This window comes from Cyphomyrmex costatus, unplaced genomic scaffold (assembly GCF_001594065.2).
Source record: "Cyphomyrmex costatus isolate MS0001 unplaced genomic scaffold, Ccosl1.0 scaffold69, whole genome shotgun sequence".
NCBI classification, from domain to species: domain Eukaryota; kingdom Metazoa; phylum Arthropoda; class Insecta; order Hymenoptera; family Formicidae; genus Cyphomyrmex; species Cyphomyrmex costatus.
This window is the reverse complement of record NW_017280255.1, coordinates 40,319-67,149: the sequence shown is the minus strand read 5'-3', so window position 1 is coordinate 67,149 and position 26,831 is coordinate 40,319. Positions and strand designations below refer to the sequence as shown.

General features: G+C 36.8%; 2 protein-coding genes across 5 annotated transcripts; one reads left to right on the top strand and one right to left on the bottom strand.

The window, feature by feature from the left end:
- Positions 1-818: 818 nt before the first annotated feature.
- Positions 819-6,893, bottom strand: fdl (fused lobes). Of its 2 annotated transcripts, none has more exons than XM_018547902.1 (5): positions 6,754-6,893; positions 3,583-3,845; positions 2,428-3,039; positions 1,622-2,351; positions 819-1,535 (listed from the first exon to the last, which is right to left on the bottom strand). In XM_018547902.1, the coding sequence occupies exons 1-5, from the start codon at positions 6,885-6,887 to the stop codon at positions 1,388-1,390; spliced, it is 1,887 nt and encodes a 628-aa protein (XP_018403404.1). In that variant the 5' UTR covers positions 6,888-6,893; the 3' UTR covers positions 819-1,387. The 2 variants fall into 2 exon arrangements, with proteins under 2 accessions (XP_018403404.1, XP_018403403.1); XM_018547901.1 differs by lacking the exon at positions 6,754-6,893 and adding an exon at positions 6,203-6,320.
- Positions 6,894-10,314: 3,421 nt separating this feature from the next.
- s-cup (spermiogenesis-related protein stanley-cup) lies at positions 10,315-26,493 on the top strand. Of its 3 annotated transcripts, none has more exons than XM_018547896.1 (5): positions 10,315-10,533; positions 21,117-21,269; positions 22,510-23,165; positions 24,279-24,417; positions 25,785-26,493. In XM_018547896.1, exons 3-5 carry the CDS (start codon positions 22,990-22,992, stop codon positions 26,091-26,093), a joined length of 624 nt encoding a protein of 207 aa, XP_018403398.1. In that variant the 5' UTR covers positions 10,315-10,533; positions 21,117-21,269; positions 22,510-22,989; the 3' UTR covers positions 26,094-26,493. The 3 variants fall into 3 exon arrangements, with proteins under 3 accessions (XP_018403398.1, XP_018403396.1, XP_018403397.1); XM_018547894.1 differs by having other exon boundaries at positions 24,267-24,417; XM_018547895.1 differs by lacking the exon at positions 10,315-10,533 and adding an exon at positions 10,538-10,580 and having other exon boundaries at positions 24,267-24,417.
- The last annotated feature ends 338 nt before the right edge of the window (positions 26,494-26,831 follow it).

Genomic DNA, 26,831 nt, shown 5'->3' with positions numbered 1-26,831 from the left:
CAAGCTCTCCGATATCAAGCATTGTCATTATACACGATAATCTTTAATAATATAGATCAGTCGCGAATATACAGCACTCGTTCTCTCCTTTCGACATTCATGTCACATCAGAATTATCATACCATCACATATACACAATTACACATATACGCCTTTTTTGTTATTTGTTACTTATACTTTCAATAATGTAATCTCGACCATTAAAAAGCTAACTTACGCGCTATAAAATTGCCCCTGGCTGAGGCGTTCCAGTGATAAAGCTAGTCTACTCTCGCTATCCTCGATTCGTGGGATCCGAGAAATAACGCGATAAGCTTCCTGCGCGTCATATTTCTTTTCTCATTCGCTTTAAAGGCTCCTTCTCGCTAAGACTCTAATTAGAGTCTCGATCGAGGTAGTACCTCGTCATCTCCCATATTAAGATGTGATGCACAATTGTCTCAATTTGTTTCAATTGTGCATCGTTATGCAGTATAATGTGATAAACAATTAACGTATAACAGATTAATGTTTATAATTTTAACATCGATAAACGAAAAAAAGATTAAAATATGTTACTTGTTAAAAAGTATGCGCTGGAAAAAATTTTGAAAAGCTCGAACGCGAAATTTTTGTACTTTTAACGCAGTAGAACTCGAGATCGAAAACAGTTTAACGAATAACATCATAACATACATATTAATTTTGTCGCAATGATTCATAAATTTGATATATATTTATTAGATATATAAAACAGCGATATTTTCTAGATATCAAGGAAATTGCAACATTCATGATCGACATACAGTTCGGACTCCGAATCACATTTTGTCAATAGAATATCCGCGGTTCTACTTAATTACAATCATTCGATTTAAGTAGACGCTTATAAAACTAAGCTTGCGTGAAGCCTTTCAAATCTCTTTACAAGAGAAATTTGAATTATTTAATCGTAACCAGCCACGCGTTCTTTTACGTCAAGTTAATGTGTGTTGGTTTAAAGTCACGGCTTATCCGCTGTCACCTCTGTAATCTCGCAGCTTTATCATATATTTGCATATATATTACATACGCAGAGAGAGCTTCTTGGTTATTGGCTACGTTGATGTTATTTACCGAACATCTCAAGGATCCCTTCGATGTTCATTTCTTATGAATGAAAAAAACGTCGAGTGATTTATCAAGCAGAAACGATTGTCAATTTTGTCGGCAGGATTTGCATCGAAAGGTCCCATAGATCACGAATACGCAATGTTATTGCCTGTTGGACGAGATCGATTTCGACCATCGACAGGACTTGCAACTGACGCCGCTTTTTGTGAATCCCTGTTTTTATATGTTTATCAGTGCCGCAAGTACAGTACTCGTGGAACGGCTGGTGCATAATTAGCAAGTCTCTAACGATCGGTCAGAGACATTTCCCGGGATTCTGAGAACACCACTGCGGCCACATAGACTCTGTTTTGATGCCCCTGCTGTTCAGGACTTCAACATGCACGGCTAGTCTGGTATAAACGTTCTCGTCTGTGGAGTAAGTGTTGGTTGATAGATCACTCCTGGAAAAAAATTTTCTTGTAACATTCTAGAAAAAACATATGATACTAGAAAAAAAATTATATATTTGCTACATTATATTATTTACCATAATCGTTCAGCGAACGCCGACGCCCTAGGCCATAGTCGAGGTCCCAGGGACGACTGACCGGTCTGTTCGCTCCAGATCGCCGCCTCACCACCGAGCACCAAAGGTTGCTGTTGTGGTGGATAGTCCTTCCACGGACGATGATTGTAGACGGTTTGCCAGGTACGATATTCGCCGCATGCAGCCTCGCCGATCTCTCGCCACTTACCGAAGCCACAGTCCAAGTACCAGGCGTCTACGTGCGATAGAATCACCCGGAAGCCGTCCTCTAGCAGATCCGGAGTTTCTGGCCAATTGCTACCACCCCAAGACTGGATCACGTGAATTTTCGGGTCGAAGTACATCATGATGTAAGGTCTCTTCGTTAATGGAGAGCTCCACAGGATTACCGCCTTCGGAACTTTATCGTGATTCGCTCGAATCAGACGCTGCAGCATTTTCGTTTCAAATTCCGCCCAAAGTGCGTGATAATCCGTCATGTTTTGCGCCTGCATTGCCAGGGTGATATTCCCATATTGCGCCCAGCACTCGAGATTCACCTCGTCGCCACCGAGATGCACCAAATCGCGCACCTCTGTAAGATCTAATAACTCTCGATACAGGCCCTCCAATATCCTGTATGAGTGTTCATTTATTGGATTCAGTTGTCCGCAATTTGGCTCGCCACAATATGACGACCACGGCTGTTGATCTACGCACAACGCCAGCTCACCAAAACCATGTTCCGTACCTGATTATCATAAAAATGTAATAAAAATGCTGATCTGTGCCTACAAAAATATTACAAAATTTGAAGAAGAACTCACCCCATTGCCACCCGGCACCAGCATGAGCCGGAGAATCGATCTCAACGACGATCTTGACGCCGCGTATCCTCGCATAATCAACTAGGTCCTTCACATCGTCAGGTGTATAAATATGATCGCCACTGTAAGCGCCCCATCTTGCCATCTCTGGGAACTGCGCTGAGTCAAACGGAAAACTCTGGGAGTCAGTGAGATGCCAGTGTAACGTGTTAAGTTTTGTGGCCGCCATGCCATCGATGACCCTCTTCAATTCCTCGACGGGGAAAAACTGCCTACCGGTATCGACGAGAAGGCCGCGATAAGAGAATGCGGGTTTATCCTCGATGAAGGCTCGCGTGAGGACGCGAAGAGCGCCCTGCTTTCCGGCCGCCTCATCCCACCAGATCAACTGGCTAAGGGTCTCAAGACCGTGCCGCACCCCGAAGTAGCTCCTCCCCGTGATTCTGGCCTCCAGAATCTTCCCTTTCGATGTGAGTTCCAGCTTATACGACTCGTCGGTATCCAGAGTCAAAGTGGTGCCCCGTGCATTGCCAGCGCTCAGATACACGATAAACGAATCGATGCCGGATCGACTTTTAGCGTTCAACACCTTGACCAAACTCCTAATGTTTCCTGCAATTAAAGAGAGTTTTACGTAGAAAGAAGCAGTGATTCCGTCAACAATGTCGGTATTGTTATATTGTCTTTGCAGCTTCTTTACTATGTATAAAATCTGTGCAACAATAATATAACGGCACTGTCGTTAAGAGTTACAGAATAAAGGCCTTAATTACACAAAACATGATGAATAATTATTTACAAGATGCAAAGTTCGGTAATTCCCTATTCTACATAGAACACATAAATACGATACGTAGAAGTTATGACTTTGATACATACTGGTGTATATATCAAAGTCGTATTAAAGTGTAACTTTAATACGTAAAATATGTAATCTTGCATCTGGTACGTATTTTGTGGTACATATTATATATGCTTCATCATATTTGTTAATATAAGAGGTTGACAAGCGTTACTAAGAGTATTTTAGGAAATTAATAAAGTTTTTGCCCTACGCTTTTTATAGTGATTAATGACAAGGAGCTGTAAAATAACTTCAACGTGTTAGGTAAATGTTCTAATAGTTTCTTCTTTTAATACTTTTTCAACACTCACCGATGAAGACATCTTTCGCATTCTCCAGCAGATCTTTCGTCTCCTGATCGCTCGTATTTACGGTGACAAACTCAATCTGCTGAAGATGCAGGATGACACTGTCATCGCCGAGGATGACGTTCTCGGTCGGTCTGGGCCACAATAGACGAGTATTTCCTCCGCAATGTGCGGTGCAGGTCGCCAAGGATGTCCTCGAGGACCTTACCGCTCGTCTCTCACATCGATTCGCCACACACGCCCAGGACCATGGACTTTGAAATGTCCTGCGATCAAAAATTGAACTTGTGCTTCGATCTGTAATCGTGATCTTTTAACCCCATTCTACAATTGCGTAAGTGTAGTTGTAAGTTATTGTAAAAAACGATCAATCATAATCGAATATGAGGAGAATATTCGACGGTGATTAATCGAATCTTACAACTACAATCACAGCTATGCTTACGCAATTATAAGAAGAATAATGTACAGAATATTTTAATTTAGCAATTTGTGGCACGACTGAGAAATATCGATTCTTGTTCGATAACTTTTTCCTTGAAAGAAATAACTTTATTTTGTTAAATCCTCAAACACATACATATATCCAATCATTTGTCACACCACGGATTACCAAGTAATCATATTCTTTCTTTAACAATCCAGTTTGCAACAGACACCTGTCTCACAATCAAAAATGCAGAAAATGTTAAAAATGATATGTACATTTAAGGAGATATAACATGCGATGAACAATTCTATTTCAAAATTCCATCTTATATATGATTCGAAATGGCAATTGAGAAACTTAATATGTCGCGGTTAGCAATTTTTCCTTTAAATATTATATTACGATGTTTGTTATACCAGCAATTTGTGCGTAAACATTTGAGAGTAAAATATAAATATAAATAAACAAAAAATTAACAAAGCTCAGTAATATCATAAATAATTAAAATAAATAAATAATTTAATAAAAAAATCACATACAAAAAGTTAAATATTTTTATGAGTTATTTCATGTACATTAAATATATAATAGATAATTTTACTAAAAAGATAGTTTTTAAATAAAATTATTAACTAAATATTCAATAATAAATTAAAATAAACATTGTTTTATATCAGAGCATGTAACTCATATAATAATACATAAGGAAACAATTTAATAAATCAAGAACCATGACAGTTCACCTATTTTGAAAGAAGAAAAAGATAAGACCTTCCGCAATTCATTCCCTATCTCGGTCAAGCTAATATCATACCTCCGGCAAATGAAGAGGTACTCATTACAATGGCAAGAGAAATAAAAGCGCAAAAAGCGATATCATTATGGCATCGTTCGAATTAGAAAAGCAAGAAATTAGAAAAGAAGAAGGAAGCGATGTTTACCGAACGAACAGAAGCACCCAAGAAAATAGCTGGCTAATCATGGAACGGAATAACGTTCTGCTCGAAGTAGAAGAATGGAGAAATGCACGAGTACTCGATAGAAAGCTAAAAAGGAGTGCTCCAATGAAATTCGAGAGGAAAATTCGCGAGTGAAGCAACGATCAGTATTTACATCGATTTGCAGGGAACTAATTGGAGGATTGGTTGTATCTCGTATTAGAAATCGACGACTGTTATATGGATAGAGGTAAAAAAAGGTGTCTTTCCCAGGTTTTTTTGTTTTCAAAAACGAATACATTTTTTTCTTATCCTCACGCAAACTCCCAATCGAGTTTGGATCGCCTCTGAAAACGAAGACGAAACTCGCTCTCAGAATGGAAGGTTTGGAAAGTCAGGTTTCGCGCAAAGCAGGTCAGGACAAATGCAGCAACCGTACAATCCGCGCAACACAAGAGACAATAGTGCGTAACAATAGTGGGCGCGGGCGTGCGTTTAGTATAACGGGCGTGCTCGGGCGAGTGGATTAAACGGGGCGAGCGTCAGAATGAGGTGCGACGTTGCAAGAGGAATACACGGGAATTGTCATGTGAGAATTCAGGACATTCAAGGAATTCGTTCACTGAGACGGTCGACGTGTTGCAATTCATGCCTGGGTAGCTATTTAATTGAGAGAGCAACGTTCGATTGGTATCAGATGGCACGTGACTAGTTTCGAAAAAAAAATAAACATGAAGTGAAAGGATGTTATCAAACACGATCAATTCGCCTCATCGAAAACGAGTCTAGATAGTTTATAAAATGCATACCTGAGATTCTGATACTTTCACATATTAGTTATCTATAAGAATTTCACATACAAATGAAATCCTTAATACGTTTGTAGCTACAACGATTCCATCTTGTAAAATAAAATATTCGAATTACTCCGTGAAATGCAAACATGGATTATCTCTCTATAAAATTTAGAACTCGAGAGTTTAGAACTCGAGAGAGGACACACGCTTTTTTTCTAACAAAACTATGCTTTTATGTTCCTTTTTTCATAACAGTTTGAAGCGAATTGTTGTACAGTGCCGTTCGATACGCTGCAATATCGTGAAAATAGAGAGGGTTGTTCAAAAATATTTTTCCCTGAACCAGATACATATGAACAGAGGGATCAAATCAATGCGGGGATGAGAGGTATGAAAAACATACGCAGGACATTTGGTCTAGCATAAGATTCCACCCCCAGTTGAGGGCTATCCGTTACCTAGGCTCTTCCAGATACTCGTAGAGCCGTTCGCCAGGTCCGATCGTGGTTTCATTACCCGCCAGGTAATTAACCAAGCCGCGCTGCAAGTCCTCTAGTCTTCTTCGATGCATGATTCATTGCGTTGCGAGTGCAAAATAAGTTTAAAATAAAAACAAAAAAACATGCAGTGTAAGAAAATCATCAGAAGAGGCACTGGATTAATACACAACGCGGGCAAACGAACCTGCGCTGGCTGTGTGTTAACAGAAAACACAGAAATATAGAAATTAAAAGAAAAAAAAAAAAAGCGATTTTGCGCGTTTCGCAAAGATTTGTCTTACAATAATCAGAGATATTTGTCTTCTTATAAAAAATTGTGTGAATTCAAATCAGAATAAAAAACTTGAAATAGAACGGAGTTCAAAAAGACTGCTGGCTTTTTTCAATTAATATTTGACAACTACAGTTTCCAGTTCGTCTTACTCAACGGATCTCAAAAAATATTACCGCGTGTTTTACTTGCCGAATTTTGAAAGGCAAATGTGACTACAATAAAAAGAAAAACTTACCGTCTCGTCGCGAACGGCTGGAGCGATGCGAGCGGCGGAGCATGAGCGTACATGGCGATTAGCAGGACACCGGTCATCAGGACGAGGAAGAGGAGAATCCTCCTCATCCATCCGCTGGGCATGCTACCCACCATTCTGACGAGTCTGCAAATAAACCGAAATAAATATCATACGGATGTGGTTGCAGATAGTCACGAACGTATAGCGTCAACCGGGACAACGGTGACGATGTCCCTCGTGTCTGCAGATCGTTTATCGCTATCATTTCGAATTTCAATAAACCGGCGAACAAGATTACCAATAAATGCGGGATCCGTTACCTTTATTTTCAGTACTAAATGCAACCGCTTGACGTTTCTCGTTTCAACGAGGTTTGACACCGGATAAAAGTTCGACATTAATCTTTAAATAGATAGGTGGTTTAGAAAACTTAAAACCAACTTTAATTTTGTAGTTATATTTTTCACTAATAATTGTTAAATTTATGTTATAAGATAGTGCAAATAATGAAGTAAAAGATTTCTTCTAAACGATACTTTTTAGTTTCCTCTTTAAAGAAAACTATAAAATCATATTGTAGCCATTCCACCTGGCTATTTAAAAATTAAATGTAAATCACAGGCACGCGTTCTTACCTCCATTCAGAGATTGTCTCTTTTTTACGTTTTATCTTTTCGCACTTCCTTCTTTGATTGTGACACGAAGATAAAACGGTCGCATTTACTATTAAACGCGTAACAAGAAGATATAGATGCGCGTTTTAACCGCGAGCATCCCCAGATGGTGACACGCAAGAGATAAGAACGTGATTTACGTGAAAAGCACGTTCGCATAAAGACACGTATACATCTTGAGATTAGACAGCGAACGACCGAAAGGAAACGCGTTTCCAGCGTACTTCCGGCGATTCTCCTAGCACAAGGGAAACACGTTGTTCCTCTGTCCTTCTTCTTCTCGTCGAACCGACAGAAAACGAAGAGAAACCATGGCGAAAGTGTTTTCGAACGTAAATGCGCGCGCGTAAAAGCATCTCTTCCGCTTTATGATTCCACAAGGATTTATGGACCTTTGCCAGGCGTCGTCTATACGATATTACGTAACATTTCCATCAGAAAATCGAGCAAATCTTCATCTCTCGCGATCTGATCTCTCGAAATGCATCCGACAGATGTAGTTCGATTTATCACCAATGTAAATACAGCGAGGAAAATTCGCGTGGACATGAAATATCTCGTAATATTTCCGGCGACAGACAAAATTAAATTGCAAATACACCATTAATAGGAATTAATTGTTGTTTGTAAGCAACATTAAAAAAGTTCACATTAATTACGTATAATAATATTGTACAATGCAACAAATAATAGGTTATTGTTTGTGTAAATTATTAAATAAATTATTAAACAAATATATACCATATTCACAATAAATAATCCATTTTTAATGTTTTACAAATGATGTATAATTATTAATTTGTAATGTGAAGGAAAGGAAACAACTTTTTCAAACTTTTTAAAGCGCTAAATTCGAATCTGTGCAACCAGAAAAATTCCATTAGGATTAGAAACGTTCCCACCGGAATTGGATGATATTGAGAAATGTTATCAGACATGAAAATATGCTAGACGACTATTGCTAAACTTTAATACGTGAAATCGAGCCAAATAAAAACAAAAATTAAACGCTCAGCAATTCTAATTTATCTTGTAATTTTAATACATATAACTTCACTGGAAAATATGTCTTCTTGTATCTTAAAAACCAGGACTGATGGAAATATTTCAATGGCAGATTCGGGCTTAGTGTCAAAGGTTATCTTAGAAACAGTCTTCGTATACTCTAACACAAAACCTCGTAAACTAGTGTTATTATTGATAAGATCAGTCGTTCGGTATCTCTTCTTATGTAGAAAAACGCGTGATCCAAAATATTTCAAAAATAAAAAATCTACCAATTGAGGACAACGTTTTTTTTTAGACTCACTCTCGTCGTCACGTCGTAAAGAGGAATGAACGTCATCAAGTGTCGCTACTTATCGCGATGAGCCTAAGGGCCACCTGTCGAATTGTACAGAAATACACCCTGGACGCCTAGGCAAGATCTAAGCTTAGCTCGTTCGCCTCTCGAAATGTACCGCAGTCTAGACGGAGCGTGCGTTCTGATTACTACACAAACAACACTTGGCACCTCTCGGCGCTTATACTCCGAGAATAGGCACTTTGAGTTTCGATCCCGCCGCCTCGCAAATGAATCATAATATCCTATGCTAATTTATTCCACTGTAATCAAGACCCTAACGTCGAGTTATGGCAGTTGTGGGAAAAACAACACCGACCGCAGCGTTTTCGTGCGCCGTTATTTTTCATTCTTCGTGCATACCTGACGTGTTTTGCATTCAGCTAGCTCTAATGACATTCATGCACGAAGCCAAGGCGGCTAAGCGAAATAGAACAGTACACAACCCGAAAAAATCGATTGCAGGCAGTGGCAGATTATTCGATATCAAATGAGAAATCTAGACCACGATTGGTCAAATAATTCATCATGCATGAAGTGTATTTAGAAAGATAAAATATACTGTAAAAACTTTGCCTTTTGTTTAAAATATCAACCCTGACTAATAGAAATTATATTAACAACCACCGCAGTAGTTCATAAAATAATATGTAATTCCACATTTTAAAACAAAAGATTGCAAATGATATTTAATTTTACATTTCGCTGAATTGAAAACAAAATGTAATTCTATTATTTATAATAAAAACTTATTGTAAAAACTGCAGTTTAAACGACTGAAAAATTGCATCAACAGAGATGCAATTTTAATTTTTTGCAATTCGATTTCTTCTCATGTTACAGACTTTACTTTCCGTAAACAGAGTTTGATCGACGACGCAAAGAACTTAAACGACGCACACCGCCGACGTACACACACGGATCCATCAATTTCCACATCAAGAAGCTAATTTCGCAGAGATCCGATCGAAACTTCGACACGACACTTTGCTCAGATGAAATACTATACCATCGTGATACCTATGTGGCGACATCGGGCCGCAGCGAGAGACTGGCGATCAGACACCACAGCACGCCACACCAAACCACGTTGCGCGCAGCCAGTTGGCCGAAATTCACCCTAGCGCGATTAGGCGAGCGGGTAGTTTAACATTACCGCCTAGCCGGTACAAAGATGGTGTGTGTGTAAAGCCTTCTTCCCTATCTCTCTTTCTCTTTCTGCGAGGATGGTGGCTAAAGAGAGGCGGCAGCGAGGGTGGGTTATGAATCGAGCGAAGGGTTGGTCGAGGGAGCGTGACGCGACAGAGACGACGAAGTCAACGAGGATGGTGGGAGCGACGGCGGCGGTGGTGGCGACGGCGTCGTTGCTGCTCGTGCCTCCAGCACACGTGAACTATACCTAAATGCCGTGCCTAGCCGCGAATCGCGTGGCGTAGCCAAGCAACGCGCGTGCCATGACCGCCGCCGCCGATAGTCTCCGGCGAAACGGTACTAAGGACGGACCGGGGAGATTCGCCCGACGCGAAGAGCGGGACCGTCGTCGACGTGCGGCCTCCCCGTGCGCGACGACGTCGTTCACCGTCGCCGTCGCGGTGGTCTCTAGACGGGAGGAAGGGCGAACGAACGAACGAACGAACGAACGAACGGCCGACACCGGTCAGGATTGTCATCGATCGCCAGAAGAAACGGTATCGTAGGTGTTCGGCGAGCGAGTGCGCGATCGACCGGGCCAGCCGAACCCCGTTATTGTATACTGAGAAAAAGGTCGGTCTCTCACTTGGCAAATTGACACCTGTCACGGTGTCAATAAGGTATCAAATGAAATTGAAGAGCACGGTGTAACTGACACATTTGCGGGAATTTATCCGTCGAAAAAACTCGAAAAAATTCATTTCAATTCCGAGACACACAATTTCGACCGATTATCTGGAGGTAATTTCAAACGATTTTGCACCGTGCTCTTTTATTAACAACGTCGTTTGACGGTTTCATTGGCGAATAAATAAATTAATAAAGCACAATATACGATATAATACGTAATTGTTACGTATTTTGCGCTAGTTTCGCTTCCGGTTCGTTTATCAAATATATTTAAATTCAAATATCAATAATTTCATTTGTTTAGCAGTAATTTTGTTTTCAGTGTATGTTGAGAAATATGGGTTCCAAAAATACATGGAACATCAAATAGCAGATAGAATTGACAGGAGCATTTCGCGTAATTGGGATTGATAGGATCATTTCGTGAGTGGAGAGATATCTAGCTTCAAAATAAGCTTCGAATTAAACGATCAGATAATGAAATTCGAGAATATTCAGATAATATCAAATGGGCACGTTTTGCTGTCACCCTGAACACCCTACCTAAAAGGTCACATTTTGCACGCTCGAAGCACCGCTATTAATATTCGGAGGGCGAACAGCGCCGTATATCTCTACTTGTTTCGTTTAATTACGCTTCAATCAAATGTAAACAACTTCTCAAACGCGCGTTCCACTTTAATCTGTACACGAGCTAACGAGATCGCCAACGGCGATCGCCATGGATCAATAGAAACTGGTGTTCGATCGTTCCCGTTAATGATTCTTACGAAAGTTCACGAGCGGCTACTCTTGAGTTAACGTTAGAATCGCTGACGATGTCTCACTAGAATTGTCGAGCTGTCAATTTGATAATTTCTCCTATCCCCTTAATGAAAATTTTTTTAATATTTATATATTTATATTATTAGAATTTTTATTATTAGAACTCTACTAGAATTATATTTGCATGTATTACATAAAAATAACTTCAATACTTCGTACTGTATATTTAATATAAAATAATAATAATAATAATAAAATTGAAATGATATAGTAGAGCTAAAATGGCACCATTGACGGTTCTGATGTTAATCACGAATAAAAAGGAACTCATAAAATATACACACCTCACTCTCCTTCTCGACATATCAGACAAACAATTATTATCCAGTTGTTACCACGAAACATGACATCGCACAGCAATGGTCACCCAGGTCGCCCACACGCACGTCCCGTACCTCCCGCTTCCACCACAAGGATCTTAAATTATTTCCTCGCGCAACACACACCAGTCACCAACAACTGTGATAGTTAGATTACAAAATAATATGCTGCCGCACGTTTCGCGGCAAGTCATCGAGTTTCAAGGATCCTCTATGTCGGGGCATTAATGAATGTCGCTATATATACATTACCGGTCACGATGGTGCTAATTTTTGCGTTATAAAATTTCGTCCGATGGTGACGTTCGATGTCGTAACGGCGAATGTAAAAACGCAATTGCCACCGTTACTTCGTTCTGCGGTAATATTGGCGGTTTTACAGCGAAACATCGTTAGTAATAAAAATAGTAGGGCTGATTACATCTACATATCTGGAGACAATAATCGGGAGATATAGTATCGTTTAGTGTCGTGATGACCGTTATCGCTAATAATATTATAACTATATACTTTAGCGTGCGAATCAGGGGTAAAATTTATTACTCACACATTACAAAATATTACAGAAAAGTTTAGGCAAAAAATACTAGAAACAGAAATAAATATTAAATAAAAATTATAAAATAGGCATAAAGGTCAAACGTAAAGTAGATATAAATAAATCATACGTAGGCTGCTGGAAAAGTTTCTGTAAACGATATGAAAAAAAAAACATGTAAAATTCGATAAAAATAAAACCATTTACCGAATTTTACATGTTTTTTTCTTTTCATATCGTTTGCAGAAACTTTTTCAGCAGTCTACGTATCTAATACGTCTTGTTTGTATAGATTGTGTGACACATTTACCTCTATTCCTAATAATTTTTTTATTTCTCTAATATTTAATATTTATTCCTAATATTTCCTTCAACATTTGCAGAGCGAACAATAGTATCTAGATATGAATAAGTAAAAAGAACAGAAAAAAGTCATTAGTTTAAAATCATTCACATTAATAGCAAAATGAACATACATAAAACGAATATAGAAAACCTATAAATGTCACATTTCAGTTACTATGAATAATGACAAGATGAGATAATAATTGGCGCAATGTATGTTAGTAACAGTTCTGAAATTAATTAGGCGCCGCTCTCATCAGTTTAATGGAAAGCCTGTAACGCACACAGAAATAATAAACTGCTTTAGGAGAAAAACATATGATATTTTTAGTGCTCATCTATTTCTTTTTCCAATAACTCAAAGTAAAACGCAATATTCTTTCCGGGACTGATATCATTCCACGAGCAAAAATATATCATTAACAAACTCTCATTAAATATCATTAAATAATTCTTTATGACTCTAATTTTCCTTGTATGTTTATTTCTATTTTTTTACGAGCATGTAAAAAAACTATAAAACGATAATATTTTTTCATAGAAGAGAAATTAATTAAAATGTAATTCAAACAATTGAAATTCGCATGTGAAAGAGTTTTTCCTAAATTAAATGTTAAAAAACGGAACAAATAGTCTTGTTTCCCTCTTAAGCACAAAAGCTGCTTTTAGTAATCGAGTAAAACTCAATTACAAAAACAGTTTTCATGCTGACGTATTTTCAATCTACAAATCCTTCCATTGTATGCACACGAAAAGAATAGTTTTGCTAAAGTATCTAACAGTTTATACATATAGCCAGATACAAACCTTAAAATAATTTTGTTAATCCTGTTCCACTAATGTAAGATTAATTTTAATCTCGGTTTCGCTTATTGTTTATCTTTTTTTCTAATTCTTGATTTTTCTAAATTCTTAAAATTAGAAAAAATAAAGAATAAATTTAACCGAGATTAAAGTTAATCTTACATTGGAATTGAGTCTTAGAACTGAATCAAAATAATTAGGACACTCAAGCTGGTTGCCAGAATGTTAAATCTTTTACTCAACATGCTTAAGCGTTCTACATATTTTGATAAATTCCAATAGAATTATTTTCGAATCTGTATCTCGCTAAATTTTTACACACTTCAATGAAATCGTTTCTTTCAATGCATGCGCATGGTGTATAATAATCCAACAATAGCGTTTGTTGCATTTTAACTTGCCGCTTGACCTTCGCGTTGCACTTTACAATCTCTGATCGATATTTTTCTCAGCTCCTCAATTTGTCGACTACTATAGTCGCAATGCCATTTAGAGCCCTTTCCGCTTCGTCGGGTCTCGCGAACGTTTGTTCCCGGAGAATGCATTATTATCCCGTGACGCGATCGACTTTGGCCGGGTCGCGAGTCGCGAGCGTCGAGCTGAAAGCGTTCGATACGAGAAATGGGGAAAAAAGGCCGACGTGGTTTTACGTGGTAAACTCATCCAGGCACATACGGTCGGCGAAGGCACCTACCGCTCTATATATAGAACACGTAGGTCATATATGGCGAACACATATGTCACGTGCCTTTGGTGCGTCCCTTAGTCGATACACGCGCAATCACGCAGAATATGCTCGAATGTCAGACCGCTAACGAGTTCATTTCTCTCAAAGCACCATTTCGTTTGTTCAAAATTTCAAATTCATGAGATTTCAGAATACCCGATGCTATTCAATTTATCACGAGAGATAAATGTTTAATCAGTGTGTCGTTACAGGTGGAAAAACATTTATAGCGCACCGCTTTTATAGTGCATCGCGATGTAATAATTCTACTTATATCGTGAATTCTTGAAATTTCAAGATAATTTCGTTTTTCTTACAGACTGACTTAAAAAGGTCAAAGGTAATCTAATTTGAAGTAAACATTTTAATAATATTTTCAGTAGGTATATAAAAATAACAATAATTTTATTTATATTTGAAAACTTGAAAACTTTGTTGAATTTATGAATTAATTGATTTTTGTACGATGAAGTATCTAAACAAAAGCTATTTTAATAACATGCAGCTTTAATAATAGGAATAATAATGAGCAATGATTGTATATATTATAATTTTCAAAATTAGTATTTATATAATTCTGTGTATTTAATAAATCTATTTTAATAAATAAGACATCGAGCATCAACAACGAAATTTTAATAACAAGTGCGACGTGCCACAATAACAAAGACTTACATATAACTCAGACAGTGCTCGTGCTGAATTAATTCAAGGTAATCTGATCCATCTCCATCTCTCGCAACTAATTGGTTTAATTAAAAACGTTAATTAAAAGCAACGAAGCAATTAAGATAGTTGGACGATCTCTACGCCTCAAATATTATATATTGGAAATAGCGTATACACACGATGGATTTCATGCTCGAATGTGGAAATCGTGAGGCCCGTAAGACTTTTAAATTTTTCATGCCGAGAATGGAAGAATACCGCTAAGTCTGGTTGAATTTGATCGTGTATTCAAGGCAAGCGCAATTTCACCGCATTCCGGTAAATGTATCGGAGTTATTCGCCATTGATTTCGCCAGTTAAATTTGCACCGGCGTGATACCGGAGTCCAAATTTATGCCAGTTAACTAGACGTGCATTTTCGTTACGTATACTTACAACGATGACGGGGAACTAATTGGAGCACCAGCAATATGACAACTCCAATTAACAAGCTGCAGACAGCGTAAACACGCGGTTCCCCGCAGTTATTTGCAGCCCCCACATTGCCCCGAGGGTAATGAAAACTTGGACTGTCGAACTACCGGACTGTTTGAATCTACCGGGAGGTACTTTTCGGATAAGCAAGAATCCCTGGATCTAGATCAGGAACTTTTGATGTCTTACGGGTAAATAGATGTATGTGAAAAGTGTTTCGAAAAAAAAAAAAAAGAAGAAACGTTTTTCCAAGCGTTTCACGCTCAACGAGCTCTAATTGCCATAAAATCGAGAGAATTAACGGAGTTCTTAAGTTGGAAAGACAATTCCCGAGAGCTGGAACTTCTTCGCGCAAGACGAAGACCGTAGCTGCGCGAAGACAGCCTTGCTTGACCCCTTCTGCACCGAGCGCTTCCTTCCCGTGAAACTTTTCGTGAGCTTTTGCGAAATTTATTAAACTCCATTTCAAGGGAAGCGCAATTCTATAGTTAATCTTTCTGCAAATCTAGTCTTTAAACGAAACTCTTTACCATTGTGCCATTTACACCGTTGAAACGTTCCCCAGCATAACGTTAATTAGTATGCTGTTAATTAAATGGCCTACATTGTACGAAATATTTACACAGCCCTTGCACGTTTCATTGTAATTTTTATTCAATTTACTAAATCAAATTCGTTTCAAATTTTGACGTTTTAGGTTAATTGATAAATTAATTTTTTATTTTAATTTTTCTAATTTATTTATTATTTTAAATTTATCAATTAAATTAAAGTCCAGTAAATTTAAATTTAATTAAAATAATTGAAGATTGAACGCTGATACTATTAATGTCAAATGATATCCATTATATGGGGAAAAAAAACATTAATTTTTTAATTATAATAATGCGACTGTAATTTCTTTCTCGAGATTATCGCGTCCTATAATGTAAAGACTATAATGTAAAGAAAAGTGTAGGTGGTAATGCTGAACGCCGTGTATTACGTACATAATACACGGCGTGTTCTAGATGTTTTAGCCACCGACATCGATCCCAGGTGTAGCGCAGCGTGTTGTAAAAGTATGCGACAGGGCGTCGGCGACAACTGTCACGTCGCGACGCCGCTGTCGCGACATGCTCGCGAGCAAAACGAGCAAATGGACGCGCGCGCGAGTAATAACAGTCACGATAACACGAGGGTATCGCGGATAATAATTCGGTGGAATCAGAGACAGACGTAATCGCCGACAGAGCAGCTTATACCGTGCACGAATCCGCGTTGTTGTCGGCGCGTAGAAGCATTCAGGTGAATAATTCGAGAGTTTCGAAGCCGGCCTTCGGAAAAGTTACGAAAGTAAAGACTTGTGTAGTTGCGCGACTTTTAGATCGTCTAACACTAAATGTCGCTGGGTCATCGTCAAGGAATAAAACAGTCCGTGAGATATAACGAGTTTTATCTGATAGAGAAGACTAGTTTGGTATCGTTAACGTTTTCGTCCCTCCAAAAAAGACTGTAATATCTTTCTGATTTTTTTTAGCGTAAGTAAGAAAAATCAGAGACGACACGAGTCGTAAGATTAAAATATTGTAATATTAACGATGAGTTTTGAAATCTGTCGAAAATCTGTCTACGAATGCAATAAGCGAGTGCATTATTGGAGTAAGCGGTTTGACCTGAGAAGAAGTGGATCAGAAGCACGGATGCGTTACGAACGCTCCACGATTAATACGAATACTCGGCAGATGCCTCGTCATATCTCAGAATGCAACAACGTCTAAAATTCTATTTGCCGTATGCTAATGGTACGTAATATAACACTTGGCAATATACGAGTATACATACAGGACAGTTTTGCTGAGGTATCCAGAAATTTCGCTAAATACTTCGAAAATAATGTTGTTGGACCATCAAAATAATTATGTAAAACGCTCCAATTAGTAGCCGAATGTCAAAACTTCTTGCAGCATTACTCATCATGCTTGAAATTCCTACATATTATAATTATTTTGACGATTCCACAAAATTATTTTCAGATCTATACGTCCAACTAAATTTTGAGATATTTTGGTAAAATCATTGTTTCCGTACATGTAACGATCTTTCAGCAATGATTATTATCTTTCCTTAAGTTTATATTTACTATAATTAATATAAAGTTACAAAATGTTTTTCAAGAAAAGGATAATAATCAACGAAAAATAAAAAGAGAATCGAAAGAACAGATTCAGTATGCAGATCATCGAAACATTAAGATTAATATCAAAAAATTTCGACGACCTTGAGTAATTATAATTCCTTTGAAAGATTTAATCGGCAGATGCATGCATGTCACAACGACAAAGCACGGCATAACTGCATCGTGAGAGTATCACGCTCCAACGTTGCCCAGTTCAGCATAGCTGATGTGAGTCAAGGTCGTCGATTAGCGAGCAAGCTCGATTGAAACGTACTTCATATACTGACACTTCATGAATTAGAAAGCAAAGAAACTTGAAAAACTCTTATATCAGAGATATAAATACTTCTACAGTTATCATGTTCAATTTAAGCTCAACATCAACTTAATCTCTCTACAGATAAAAACATTTTATTGTGCCACTTCAACAATAATGATTGCGCTGTGAGCAATTGAACGTCAAATGGTTTTATTAGATAATTAAATGACAGTTACAATTAAGAGTATCAAAAGTTTTTTTTCTTATAAAGGAGTCTAATTTGAACAAACTCTTGTTGTATGCGTGTGTGTTGTGTGTAATACTTCAAATTAAAATTCTGCAAAAAACGATAATTTGGAAATATCTTGTAATTACCGTAACGTAATTTTGAGATGCTACACAGATGGTTAGACCTAAATAAAGTTAACATCGGGTGATATATCGCATGACCTCCGGAGATAATCATGAGCAGGTGGTTGATTAGATTAAATGTGTAGCTGGATAGTCGGTAACTCTCTAGATCCGAATAAGGCAGAAGATAGGTTGCCATAACACTCGATTAGCTCGATAGTAGGACAATGTGGAGCTGGTATTAAACATAATTGAATAGTCTTTTAATAGGACATCAATTAGTTTCGCTTCGGGTAAAAATAGCGTGGTCAAATGGAAATTTTCTGCTCAATTAAGTGAATATCGAAAATTAATGTGACAATAAGTAACGTTATGATTTTATAAAATAGAGATTTTATACACGATTAAAAATTATATTATTAAATAACTTTTTAAAAAATTAAACAAATTGCAAATAAAATTAAAATAATTGGAAAATATACTGTCATACACACAATATAAATATTATTTACTTACATATATATACAAACACTATTCCTAATAAAATAAAATCTGTTAATAAAATACATTTTGCGTTCATTAAATTTTTATGTTATAAATTAATATCGTATACAGAAATAAAATATCACGAAACAATTAAATAACACATCCCCATAATCAAAAGATTATAATTATTCATACGACTATATGTTATACACTTACCTGCAATTCAGGCAGTCTCGCAAACTTCCTCATCTAACGTCCTTCATTTGCGCGAATCTGCAACAGGCGACATACATTCCCATTGTAAAGTCTCGAAACATAAAGTTTTCGAACAGCAATCCAGTTTCTTGAGTATACATATTCATGCTGTTTCATATACATTTTCAGTGTCAATTTAGATCAAAAATTGCTTAAATTTAACGCCAGTTATCAATAATTCTGCAAGTTATATCGCTTCTCATTGCGTATCCTGCAATGGCTAAAAGCATAAGTTTAATAACCGTTATCGATTAATTCGTCGTATAAAGGGACCCACGATGTCATCGCGCAACAGTACAGACTGCACTACTCATTATCGACTAAAAGAACTACGTTCAAAGCGAATTCGACTTTATATTTTTTTCTTTGATAAACTGATTTCAATTACGCAATTAATAACATAATAACTTAATGGCCTTAATAACTTAATTTGATAACCTGATTAACCTTCTGAGGACCAGCATATTTTTTATTGACTTTTTCATTTTAAAGACTAGTACTTTTTTGTCAATGTCATGTAGTTGAATGGCGAAAAAGGTGGCGCCACTGTCAAGTCCCTAACGATTAAATAAAAAAATTTTAATATTAGACAAAAATGATAAATTATGTTGATAACAATTAATCCTAGTATACATTTAAATGATTCTTGTAATTTTTTAAATTACAATATGCATATTTAATATATTATAATCCATTTAATATTAAGTTATTGAATAATTATGATATCAATTGCATAATTAAAATTAATTTAACAAGAATGTATGACGTCCAATTTGTTTCTTACGTTTTATTTAGCATTATGTGCCTATACGTTTATTGATGGTATAAAATATTTCAAACACTTATTACATTACTTCCAAACTGCCTTAAACAAAAAATAGTACAAAGTATAACGTAAGTTATCTTTGGCAAACTACTTTAATAAAAGATTAAATAAGCGATTTACGATCTTTGTGTAATATTCTTATAAAAGTTAATCCAACGAATAAAATCACAATTGAACTTTATTAAGAGATACTCGCGAGACGGTAAATCTTTTCAAGCAAGTTTACTCCGTGCATTATCACGTTCGGTGGCAACTTCATTAACGTGCTAAGCAAAAACGCGGATACCACTAGGAACAAATGAAAAAAAAGGAAAAATATATCGGGGTAACACGGAACAGAAAAACGGTCACAAGTTTTCCACCCACCCTCATGCAGTTTTACCTCTCTCAAGCGTATAAGAAAAAAAAAAAAATGCGGAAAGTTCGCTCGTTGTGTCCGCAGAGAGAAAAAAACCAGGATCTACTCGTTTACCGACTTTACAGCGGTTTCACGCTTTACAGCAAGGAATCAGCAGTTTTAAAGTTCACGTTACAATGTTGGCAAATCGATATTTAGCCGCAAGCTTCGAAGCGAACAACTCGAGAACTTGTTACCAATATTACGTCCATGGTAATGTGTGAATAATTAAATTACTGTTTAAAAAGTATACTAATATTTAAAGTAATATTAAAAATGTTAATATATTTAAATTGTACCATAAAACAATTATAGAATAATAATTCTAAACGCGTACTAGAAGAATTTCTTTTTGCGAGGATTTTAAATAAAGTTTAAAACTTTCTTCTCATCGACCATTGCGTGCGCATGCTCATGTAAAATATCGACTCTTAGCCGCGGTCTAATAAATTAACACCAAGTAGATTATCCTTGAAATTAACTATCGTACTGGGCGGTTCAAAATTAGTATCGACCGTCGCCTCGAGGGTGCGGAAGGGGGTCCCGGGAATATTCTACTTGGAATATTCTGGCAATATTTACTTTTTCAGTCATCGCTGTGAAATAAGCAAATATAAACAGCACCAGCAGGAAGTCGCATCGGTATTATTTATGTTATTTTATCAATTTCGAAATATGATACATTTCCACCTGACAGAAACAATTTCGCATATGCCAGAGTTCTCTCAAATTTACGTTAGTTTACTCAACGAGTTCAAAATCCTATAAGTAAACACTTAATATTCCCGCTGAGAAAACGATAGATCGTGTTAAAGTTGATAACTCAATTAGCAACTAAAAGTACGAAGCGACTCGTATTAGGCTTTACATCCTCAGCAGAACCAGACAAATTGTAATAAATTATTTTCTCTATCCATAAATGTCACAAAGTAAACAAAGATAAATTATTTTGCTATTTGATTTGAAAAAAAATGTACGCGCAACACGTCCTAGATGTATCGAAAGATACTATACATTGTAGATTTTTGCAGGAAATGCAACGTTGGTCGTTGAATAAAAAAGAATCCATAATTAGGTATCGTTTGTTTGCAGATCGCGCGATCAGGTAGCAGCACGAAACAAGTCCCGACGGTTATCGGTCGACCTGCTGGAGTAACAATGACACGCGCGTCTCACGCGCGAGCGAATCCGCCGACGGGTGTCCGTGAAGCCGAGCAGTCGGTCGGGCGGGAGCCCCGGCTCTACGTGAGTATTGTACAATGAGAAATTCAATTTGGAGCGTTGGAATTCCGCGCGAACCGCGTCGCAACGTGAGCGCGACTCGACTTCGTAAAAAGGCGTCTCGCACGAAATCACACTGTCGCGTCGGCGGCGGCGACGCGACGCTGCGCGATCTGCGGGATTTTATCAACGGTAACGGAAGCGCAATGCGAAAGTGTCTCCGTTTAACGGTTGAAACGCACCGCTAGAGAGACAACAATACGAGCGAACAATACAGTTGCGGTCTATCGGCGTCGCACCGAGTCGAATTTAAATTTATTGCTTTTTTTCTGCTAATTAAATATCAGTTTAAATGCCTGCTCCTGTCACGTTCAATTGTAATACTGCCATAAAAAGAACAATGCAACGTAAGCTTTTATCTCTCTACGCTGTTAGATATTAAAGGACCAATAATAATCCGATTTTTATTAATTAAATAATACTTTGTTATTTTTTTTAACTTCCATGTGTATTAAAATGTAAATCAATTCGTTTCTGTAGAGTTTAGTTCATATAAACGTATGTATTTAGTAAATAATAAACAAAAATTGAGTTAAATTTAATAAATTTTCTTCAGTTTTAAATTGTATAATACCATTTTGTTTCAATTACATTAACAATATATTATAACTAGAAGCAGTGATGATCTATAAAAATAGTTAAAATAACTCGTATAATTTAACATTAACAATTTTAACATCATATATTCACTTAAGACGGACAAATTACAATGTAGATATACAATGTATACACTCGTAAAAAATGGTCTAAGATTGTAAGAAGAGTTATGCACTGTCATGAAGTACACTTTTCTTATTGCAAAACCTCTCTACGAGCACATCTCCGTGCAACAGCAATAACCACATTATTTTCGGAGTGCAAAGAGGAGATTAAATTTTATGTCCTCAAATAAAAATTTATTTTCTTGAGTTTTTAAGAAAATGGATTAGAAAACCAATTTCATTTTTTTATCGATTTATATATACATATATTTATAACAAGTATTAAGATCAAATCAATATTTGTATTAGTATACAATGCATATTCGTGCAATAATAAATCTAAACGAGAGAATGAAATATAACAATTCAAATACCTCGTTTAAAAAATCTTTTTCAATGTATCATAAATACAAAATTATAATATAATATATTATGAGTATAAAACAATACAAAAATTGAAGATGAATATCCTGTTTATTCCGGATGTAAAAATGATGTTTCAGATCTGAGGTACGATTCGGGTACGAGGATCCCCCCGAGCGATCTAACCGGTCGTAATGCAAAGTCGATCGTGCTCGGGGGGAGAGGAGAGGCGTGTATCCGGTAGGGTTTTCCGACGGAAGGCGTTTCCGGAAACGATAGATACCTTTTCGAGACAATTAACGATCTCGGAGCAACACGGATGATCGAAATTCTCTCGATCTTCGCGAGTGATAACGGGTGATCGATAGTAACACGTGCGACGTGTTATTATCATCAATCTCGATTTACGAGACACATCAGCGAGCCTAATGAGACGATCGAAAGAGAGAAAAAGAAAGAAAGAGAGAGAGAGAGAGAGAGAAAGATACAACTTTAAAGAGGAGGAAGGAAAAAATAATCTTAGCGACACGCTAATTAGTCGCATTCCAATCCTATTTACGTAAATCAAGAGAGACACGATTAAGATCGACATCGACGGGCGGAACGACGAGAACAGGATAATGCAGAAGATAGCGGTGATGGCCGCGGTGCAAAAGGCTCACGGCTATCATAACGGCAGCAACGCTTACGGGGATGCGAGTAACGCCCCACCGGAGTATAACGGCTCCTCGTCAACCAGCAAAAGCGGTCGCTTCGACGCGGATCTGCACGGCAATGTTAACATCCTTCTTGGTGGGTGAGTAACAATCGCGCCAGCCGGACAGATGCTGCGACAGCACAGCTCGCAAAATATATAGGCGGAAGATATCTCACAGCGAAACACACCTAATCCTGAGCTCTTTGAGAAAAAACGCATCGTCATCCCTCGCACGCTCTGCTCCCTTAATCCTCCAACAGATTGTAGTTAGTACGTCAAACAGACCGTTGCATGTACAAGACACGATGAAAGTACACAATTGTTTAGATACTTCAGATAGCCGATGGTTGAAAATTCAATGATTGTTTCGCGAAACAACACGGGAGATGCAACCTATAAGTTAAAATTGGCTTATCGGAAAACTTGATAATTCTGAAGAAAGATAACGTTGCTTGCTTGAAATTAAAACTTTTTCCTCTTCACAAAGATAATTTTCATAAAAATATTTAATCTAACAAGTATCGAAGTAAAATTTATATTTCATATATAAATAAGACAAAAATTTATGAAACATTATATATGTATATTCACGGAGTATAAAAATAATGATTCACCAAGTAGGTTAAATTAAAAAATCGGAGATTTTTTTTATTGCAGAAGTTATAGATATATAATAGAAATGTAGAAAACGTGAAATCATCGTCGTTAAATTGGCGGGTAATGAATTTTTATCTTAAGTCGTTTTATCAGCAATTTAAGATAAGAGGATTTATGATGAATAAATGCTAATTAAATGGTTATTGCAATTACACTGCTAACGATGCATTATATTGCATGCGTATCAACGATAAGATACTTGTTTTTATAAATTATCTGCTGTGTGCAGTAAAATTCTTCGAGCAAACAAACAAAACGAAGAAAGACGTTATCTTTGAAATTAATACCTGTCAAAATATTTCTAAAGTTACATCTATATTTTTTTAAGGTGCAATTTTTTGTTAGACCGTCATAAAAGTTCGAAATGCAGCAGGTGTTAAAAGTGACTGTTTTGTATTTCATCGTGTTTAAAAATTTCTGCTCCCTCCGGAGAGAAAATCGCACGTTCACTTTATGGCAACCACGCTTTTTTCCTCGGCCGTATGGGCACCTCCTAGCACAAAAAGCACCGTCTAAACATCATCTATATTGGTTCGCTTTTAGCGCCATGATCAGCGGTGTGATCATGATGGTGGTGCTCATATGCTATTGCTGTCACAAAAACGTCCGAAAGCATCGACCGCAGGAATACTCGCAGTACTGGAGAGCCGAACCGGACATTCATAGTCTGGAAGTCTTCACCATGGACACACATGTAAGTAAAAGTTTTCAATTAAAAGATCATTCTAATCATTACACATCGCACGAGAATTATCTCCGTTGAACACTTTATTTTTCACATGTCGAATTTTTTACATAATTATAAAATGCTTATTAATTTTCTAATAAACTGACTTTTCTATATAATTTGTATAAAATCATTGTTAAATGGAATCATTGAAATTGAGAAAGTTATTTTGAGAATATATTATATATTGTATATGTATATATATATATTTTTTTAAAAATTAAAATTGATTTTAATCATCAATTGATGTTTTCTAGATCTAGATTTTTTAAAATTCTATTATTAAAATAAAATATATATATATATATATAAAACTTCAGTTTGTTTCAATCTTATTTTAATAATAAAATTTTAAGAAATTCCATGACATCCCGATGATTAAAATAAATTTTAAATTCAATTATATAAATTTTCGAGCCAAAATTTATCAAGAGATATATGATGGCTCGTTAATCATTTATATGCATACATCTGACATTTAAATTAAGGTCTTTCATTTTCAATTAATAATTTCCTTTATATAAGATCTACAGGATGTCTTTCAAATCTTCAGCATTTATAATCGAAACTTCTTTCAGCAATATTTTTCGCAGAATTTAAGCTATCCTGCATAACATTACATAAAATTGCTCTCAAATCATACCATCTACTCGACGCAATGTGCGCACCGCGAGTCGCTTATATTATACACCTGTCGACCTTTTACGCAACCTCTCGCTCACCTTTGTAGTTACGCCCGCAATTAAATAAAAATTCGCATATTTCGCGGAAACCACGCCCTCACGTTACACGTAAAGGAACGAGCGCGAGAACATCGGCTGGAATTGTACGCCGCAATGCGACAACGTGCATACTTCACACTTTGAGATCTAGAAACTCGTATTACATCGTGTCTTGAACGACATAGTACAAAAAGAACGACTTATATAAAGAGCAATATTATTAATACATAATGAGAAATAAAGAACAAATGAAAAGCGAAGAATTAACGATGTATATTTGTCATAATAATTAAGCTATGAAAAACACATTATAAAAAGCACGAAAGATAAGTATTTATACTTAGTTCTGTTTTTTCTATACAGTTGAACTATTGTACACTTTTAGAAATTTAAAGTGAAATAGATTGTGAGATTAATAGATTTGACATTTGGCGAAAGCAAGAAAGTTCTAATGCAATCTATAATGCAGAAATAAAGAAATAGACCTCTTGTTACGTCGACGGGGGTTTATTCATTTTAAACTTTTATATTTGTGTCTCGTTCCTAATATGTTTTTTTTTTATCCTAACGTTTCGCTGTTGTAATTTTAACGATTTCGTTTCTCTCTAACAGTGCATCGAGAGATCGGTAACGTCTCATCAGGAAGAGGGAATGACCGTGTCTCTTCCGCCGTGTTCTGTGACCTCAGGCCCGCCACCGGCCTACGAGAGCCTCATCTTCGACCCTCGGGCGTTGCCCTCGCCGACCGATAAGAAGGACGAGTCTGACGATCCCGGCAATATTATCTCACCCCCGATAAGCAGCTTGCCCACCGAGTTGGAGGCCAATAGGATCAACAAACGGGAGGATATCCCGAGAGACGATCAGGATTTACCTTCCTACGAAGCCGCCCTAAAATTAGAAGCTGACGGCTACGTTTAAGGAACGAATAAAGGTTCGCCGAAACTACTTCGATCGCAGATCTCCAATCGTGAAAATTTTCAGAGCTCTTAGATAAAACGCCGAGAATCATAGATATCAAGGAAAAATTCCATAATCGACATGGTGACTCAGTCGGCTGTAGGCGATAGCTGTCGTCAGCTGAAATTAAGTCTTGCAAAAGCATCTGTGAGAGAACGATGCAAGGAACTGAGATTGATTTTTAATCAAGGAAATGGAAGAAGAAAGAAGAGATAGATGGTTGAGCAAATTTTCCATGTAGATTTGTGAACCAAAGACAAGTTGTGAAAGAAATTTCAAGCACAATTTTTAGAAAGAAATTATTTTCACTGCGCGCTTGTGAATTAAGACGCATGAAAAAGTACAGAATAATTTTAATCAAAGAAATGTAAAAAGAGGAAAAGATGTTTTAAATATCTAAGTTTTTTTTTAAAGTTAATGAAAGATAAAAAAAAATGATTGGGCGTTATATCAAAAATATTCTAAAAACTTTGGAATATTATTCTCCTCTTGCCTTATTGAAGGATTCTTAACAATAGAATGGCAGAGTGAAAAACCACAAAAGATAAAGTGCCTGAACATACATCCTTTTTCGAAACGTGTGTAAACCGAGAACAAGATGAAAGAAAAGCGACGAAGTAATTTTTCGAAAGTACGTACTGCTTTTCTTTCTATCTTGTCTAAGTAAAACGACACACAATATCTTTGAGAATGACTTTT